We start from the raw sequence: 7,451 nt of genomic DNA on the forward strand, positions 1-7,451 counted from the left end.
CTGCCTTGCTCTAACTAGTATGACGGAAGTATCGATCACTTATTTTACTATTTAAGTATCATGACGTATAAATTATATACAAATACATAATTTTATTAAAATTCTAATAGTTGATGATCTTGCAAGCTCTGTCTTGCTCTAACAAGTACCTTGACAGAAGCTTCGACCATTTATTTTACTATTTAAGTATCATAACATATAAATTATATACAATTAAAGCTTATTTTGTTTTGTTTTTAAAAAAAATAAAAATCAATTAAAATGTATATGTCAATACCTATCAAATAAAACAAAAACAACCAAAAAGATTAGGTATACTCACTTAAAAAACACACAAAATTTAAAAGCAAGTAGAATTGAGTACTTGTATACTATATAAAAGAAAGCCGTTTACGTTGCAATGGGTGGCTGGTGGGACCAATTGCAAGCTCACAAATTCCACAATAATTAGTATTGGACGGTTCAAAATAACATTAACTTACAAAAAAAATTAAATTCTTCTTATTTTTTCTTCCATAAATACCTATCCATTTACAGTCACTTCTTATCAAATCAAAACAATTTCATTTTTTCTTTAGCAAAGGAAAGATGACTAAAGAAGTAACAGATTTTTCAGCAAAAGACTATACTGACCCTCCACCAGCGCCATTAGTAGACTTTGAAGAATTAAGACAATGGTCATTTTACAGGGCTATTATTGCTGAATTTATAGCCACTTTGTTGTTCCTTTATGTTACTATTTTGACAGTAATTGGTTACAAACACCAAGCAGATGTAGATGCTGGAGGTGATGTTTGCGGTGGAGTTGGTATTCTTGGTATTGCTTGGGCTTTTGGTGGCATGATTTTCATTCTTGTCTACTGCACCGCCGGTATCTCTGGTAAGTTATCAAAAAGTTATCATTTATAATAATTTGACGGTACATTTATTTTTTTCCTTATTTTTTTATTAATTATTTTTAATTTAGTTCTTTTCGTAATATAGAAGGGAAGTTGTTTTTCTCCGTTTTTAGTTTTATTTTGTTTTATTATGTTGAATAATTTGATCTTAGTTTAATTAAAAATAAGTTATTTTGAAATTAATTATATTAAAATTAGTTATTTCAAAATTATTATATCATTCTTAATGCGGAATAAAAATAACGCTACGTCTAAGAGATAAACTAATATTGTGATTTTATTCCAACTAATCGTAGAAAATAACCTCGAGATTAATCATCTTTATCCCTCCTATTGAAATTCAGAAAAATGTTTTATGATTTCTGGTATTTGATTGGTTAAACAATTTTTTGAAAAAATAGGGAAAATGACTTTGGAAATTAAAAAAAAGTTCACAAGTCACAACAACTCATATGTTAGTATTATTAAGGTGGAGAAATTAAAAAGGGAGAAAAGGAGGAATTACTCTTTCCAAAATTAAATTTCTTGTTACATGTTTGATCATGGATCTTATCTAATCATACAGGAGGACACATCAACCCAGCAGTGACATTTGGGCTGTTTTTGGCAAGAAAAGTATCACTAATCAGAGCAGTATTGTACATGGTAGCACAATGTTTGGGTGCCATTTGTGGTGTTGGGTTTGTCAAAGCTTTTCAATCAGCTTATTATAATAGATATGGTGGTGGTGTTAATGTCATGGCTGGTGGTCATAGCAAGGGTGTTGGATTAGGTGCTGAAATCATTGGTACCTTTGTTTTGGTCTACACTGTCTTCTCTGCCACTGACCCCAAGAGGAATGCCAGAGACTCCCACGTACCCGTAAGTATATATTCCGAGTTTAAATTTTATGCACTGACGTGACAATATTATAATCTAATGTTTTAATGTTGATATATAGGTGTTGGCACCTCTTCCAATTGGATTTGCTGTGTTCATGGTACATTTAGCCACTATACCAGTTACTGGAACTGGCATTAATCCAGCTAGGAGTTTTGGTGCTGCTGTTATTTTCAATGGTGACAAGGCGTGGGACGAACATTGGATTTTCTGGGTTGGTCCATTTATTGGAGCGTTCATCGCGGCCTTCTACCACCAGTTTGTCCTCCGTGCAGGCGCAATTAAAGCTCTAGGTTCATTCAGGAGCACTGCCTGATTTCTAATTTCATCAATCCAATGAATAAGAAGAAGAAAAAAAAATGTACATAATAAGGACAAAAAAGTGTTTGTTTTTTTATCCTATGAATTCGCCTTCTCTTTTGTGTATTTGTTTTCCCATCAAATCTTGTTTGTATCTATTATTAAACTTAAATGTTGTGTTACAAAGTTTAAGTTCGATCAATAGTTTCAACTCACATTGTTGTAACTGAAATCGTCTCTTTAAAATTTTCAAATTTAACCGAAATCATCCCTCTATTAATTTGTCCATATTAGTAAAAAAAAGGGGGAAAGGGTTTCAAATATATATTTCAACTTTGATTTACAATATTTAATAGTGTATTTTAAAGGTATATATATGTCAACATGGACACATTACTATTTATATTAACGGAAAAGAGCCTAAAATATCCTTGAAGTATCAGAAATGGTACAAAATTATCCTCCATCCACCTATTGACTCCAAAATACCCTTCTCATCCACCTATTGACTCCAAAATACCCCTCTCATCCATTTTTGGGTTCAAAATTAACCACTTATTTAACGATTTTAAATTTAAACTATTTAAATATTTTTTCAGTACACGAAATTCAACTATTTATTATAATTTAACTTATTAATATAATTTATTAACCAATCTACTACTCACCCACTAATTAAATCACACCCAATTAATAAATTGAGTCCGGAGCCTAAAATGTATATTAACAAAAATTCTAAAACGATATATAAAATTTTATACCCAAAACGGTAAAATCGCTGGAACAATAGCGATTTCCTTCGCCAGAAAAAGTAAAATCGCTGCTACTGCAGCGATTTTGCAAAATATCATTTTTTTAAAAAAAAAATCACATTTTGCAAAATCCCGACGTGATTTTGCCGTTTTGGTTAGTATAAAATTTTATATACCGTTTTAAAATTTTTGTTAATATTTTATATCCTTTAGGCTCCAAATTTTTAATAAACCCGCTTGATTACTAAAGAACAACAAGAAAGCTACTACAAGTGAGTGTTTCAAAAAAATTGAGGTGAAAATGTTTATAGAAATACATTATCATACATTCAAGTCCTTAATAAAAATTATAATTCAAGTGTCTAAATAAAAATGACCGATAAACTTAAAAGTCAGACTATGTTCATCTTAATTATTCATTCGCCTCAATTATGTGATGTTACTTATTAGATAACTTTTTAAAAAAGAATATATTAAAGTTTTAATATTTAAAACAAATAATAAATATTTGAAAAATTATATTAATAAATATTTAAAAAATTATATTTAAAAGTGCATGAATTAATTCGAGAGTTGCTACTTCTTTATCTTTAATCATAATTTTTGAATTAAAGCTTGAAAAAAAATCCTATTGAAAGTGTCCTCCTAAATAAGTGGCTCAACCTAAATTTAATTGGGGCTTTATTCGGACTCAATAATTTTGAATGTCATTTTCACGAATTGGTAATTTCGTCGTGCTTTAGTAGTGTTTAGGGTGATTTTGATATTACAAATTATTTGTTAATTGAGTGGGGCTTAATTAGTATTGGGTGGGTAGTGGGTTGGTTTATAAATAATATTAATAAATTAAATTATATTCAATAGTTGAGCGACAAGTATTTTAAAAAATATTTAAATAGTTGAAATTTGAAACCGTTGAATAAATAGTCAATTTTGAATGCAAAGGTGGATGACAAGGGTACTTTGGAGCCAATAGGTGAATGGACGGTGTTTTTGTACCATTTTCAATACTTTGAGGGTATTTTAGGTTCTTTTCCGTTATATTAATGCAATATTTATGTCGTCCACGTAAACATATATGTACCTTTAAGATACTGGCTATTGCATCCTTCCCTGCCACAGTGCTTCAACAACAAATTCTTAGCGACCAACTGCCCTACCACCAAGAACAACATGAACACTATTAAATAGTGCAAGAGTAAAAAGTCATTTTCAAAGTTCGATATTATTACAATAATTTCATTTTAAATTCGAATATATTTCAGATTCTGTTTCCTAAAAAACTAATCATAAACATGATCATTATTAGTCGGGTCTAATTAATTGACAATATGTTGCTTTGAACATAAGAGTTGCTAATAGGAAGATGTTTGAGAAAAAAGAAAGATTAATGCCTAATCACTTTGAAACAAAGCAATAATAAGTACTAGTAAAATCAAAGAAAAGCAATGTTGCTGCCTTGTTGGCATGGACTTTCTAATAATAATAATAATAATAATAATAATAATAATAATAATAATAATAATAATAATAATAATAATAATAATAATAATAATAATAATAATAATAATAATAATAATAATAATAATAATAATAATAATAATAATAATAATAATAATAATAATAATAATAATAATAATAATAATAATAATAATAATAATAATAATAATAATAATAATAATAATAATAATAATAATAATAATAATAATAATAATAATAATAATAATAATAATAATAATAATAATAATAATAATAATAATAATAATAATAATAATAATAATAATAATAATAATAATAATAATAATAATAATAATAATAATAATAATAATAATAATAATAATAATAATAATAATAATAATAATAATAATAATAATAATAATAATAATAATAATAATAATAATAATAATAATAATAATAATAATAATAATAATAATAATAATAATAATAATAATAATAATAATAATAATAATAATAATAATAATAATAATAATAATAATAATAATAATAATAATAATAATAATAATAATAATAATAATAATAATAATAATAATAATAATAATAATAATAATAATAATAATAATAATAATAATAATAATAATAATAATAATAATAATAATAATAATAATAATAATAATAATAATAATAATAATAATAATAATAATAATAATAATAATAATAATAATAATAATAATAATAATAATAATAATAATAATAATAATAATAATAATAATAATAATAATAATAATAATAATAATAATAATAATAATAATAATAATAATAATAATAATAATAATAATAATAATAATAATAATAATAATAATAATAATAATAATAATAATAATAATAATAATAATAATAATAATAATAATAATAATAATAATAATAATAATAATAATAATAATAATAATAATAATAATAATAATAATAATAATAATAATAATAATAATAATAATAATAATAATAATAATAATAATAATAATAATAATAATAATAATAATAATAATAATAATAATAATAATAATAATAATAATAATAATAATAATAATAATAATAATAATAATAATAATAATAATAATAATAATAATAATAATAATAATAATAATAATAATAATAATAATAATAATAATAATAATAATAATAATAATAATAATAATAATAATAATAATAATAATAATAATAATAATAATAATAATAATAATAATAATAATAATAATAATAATAATAATAATAATAATAATAATAATAATAATAATAATAATAATAATAATAATAATAATAATAATAATAATAATAATAATAATAATAATAATAATAATAATAATAATAATAATAATAATAATAATAATAATAATAATAATAATAATAATAATAATAATAATAATAATAATAATAATAATAATAATAATAATAATAATAATAATAATAATAATAATAATAATAATAATAATAATAATAATAATAATAATAATAATAATAATAATAATAATAATAATAATAATAATAATAATAATAATAATAATAATAATAATAATAATAATAATAATAATAATAATAATAATAATAATAATAATAATAATAATAATAATAATAATAATAATAATAATAATAATAATAATAATAATAATAATAATAATAATAATAATAATAATAATAATAATAATAATAATAATAATAATAATAATAATAATAATAATAATAATAATAATAATAATAATAATAATAATAATAATAATAATAATAATAATAATAATAATAATAATAATAATAATAATAATAATAATAATAATAATAATAATAATAATAATAATAATAATAATAATAATAATAATAATAATAATAATAATAATAATAATAATAATAATAATAATAATAATAATAATAATAATAATAATAATAATAATAATAATAATAATAATAATAATAATAATAATAATAATAATAATAATAATAATAATAATAATAATAATAATAATAATAATAATAATAATAATAATAATAATAATAATAATAATAATAATAATAATAATAATAATAATAATAATAATAATAATAATAATAATAATAATAATAATAATAATAATAATAATAATAATAATAATAATAATAATAATAATAATAATAATAATAATAATAATAATAATAATAATAATAATAATAATAATAATAATAATAATAATAATAATAATAATAATAATAATAATAATAATAATAATAATAATAATAATAATAATAATAATAATAATAATAATAATAATAATAATAATAATAATAATAATAATAATAATAATAATAATAATAATAATAATAATAATAATAATAATAATAATAATAATAATAATAATAATAATAATAATAATAATAATAATAATAATAATAATAATAATAATAATAATAATAATAATAATAATAATAATAATAATAATAATAATAATAATAATAATAATAATAATAATAATAATAATAATAATAATAATAATAATAATAATAATAATAATAATAATAATAATAATAATAATAATAATAATAATAATAATAATAATAATAATAATAATAATAATAATAATAATAATAATAATAATAATAATAATAATAATAATAATAATAATAATAATAATAATAATAATAATAATAATAATAATAATAATAATAATAATAATAATAATAATAATAATAATAATAATAATAATAATAATAATAATAATAATAATAATAATAATAATAATAATAAAATAATAATAATAATAATAATAATAATAATAATAATAATAATAATAATAATAATAATAATAATAATAATAATAATAATAATAATAATAATAATAATAATAATAATAATAATAATAATAATAATAATAATAATAATAATAATAATAATAATAATAATAATAATAATAATAATAATAATAATAATAATAATAATAATAATAATAATAATAATAATAATAATAATAATAATAATAATAATAATAATAATAATAATAATAATAATAATAATAATAATAATAATAATAATAATAATAATAATAATAATAATAATAATAATAATAATAATAATAATAATAATAATAATAATAATAATAATAATAACAATAATAACAATAATAATAATGATAATAACAAT

At 17.3% G+C, this 7,451-nt stretch overlaps 1 protein-coding gene across 1 annotated transcript; it reads left to right on the forward strand.

Annotated features, from left to right (window-relative positions):
• Window positions 1-576: 576 nt before the first annotated feature.
• Window positions 577-2,304, forward strand: PIP2-4 (aquaporin PIP2-4). The gene is made up of 3 exons (NM_001247696.2): window positions 577-880; window positions 1,465-1,760; window positions 1,840-2,304. The coding sequence occupies exons 1-3, from the start codon at window positions 589-591 to the stop codon at window positions 2,092-2,094; spliced, it is 843 nt and encodes a 280-aa protein (NP_001234625.1). The 5' UTR covers window positions 577-588; the 3' UTR covers window positions 2,095-2,304.
• The last annotated feature ends 5,147 nt before the right edge of the window (window positions 2,305-7,451 follow it).

This window comes from Solanum lycopersicum, chromosome 6 (genome assembly GCF_036512215.1).
Source record: "Solanum lycopersicum chromosome 6, SLM_r2.1".
Lineage (NCBI taxonomy): Eukaryota > Viridiplantae > Streptophyta > Magnoliopsida > Solanales > Solanaceae > Solanum > Solanum lycopersicum.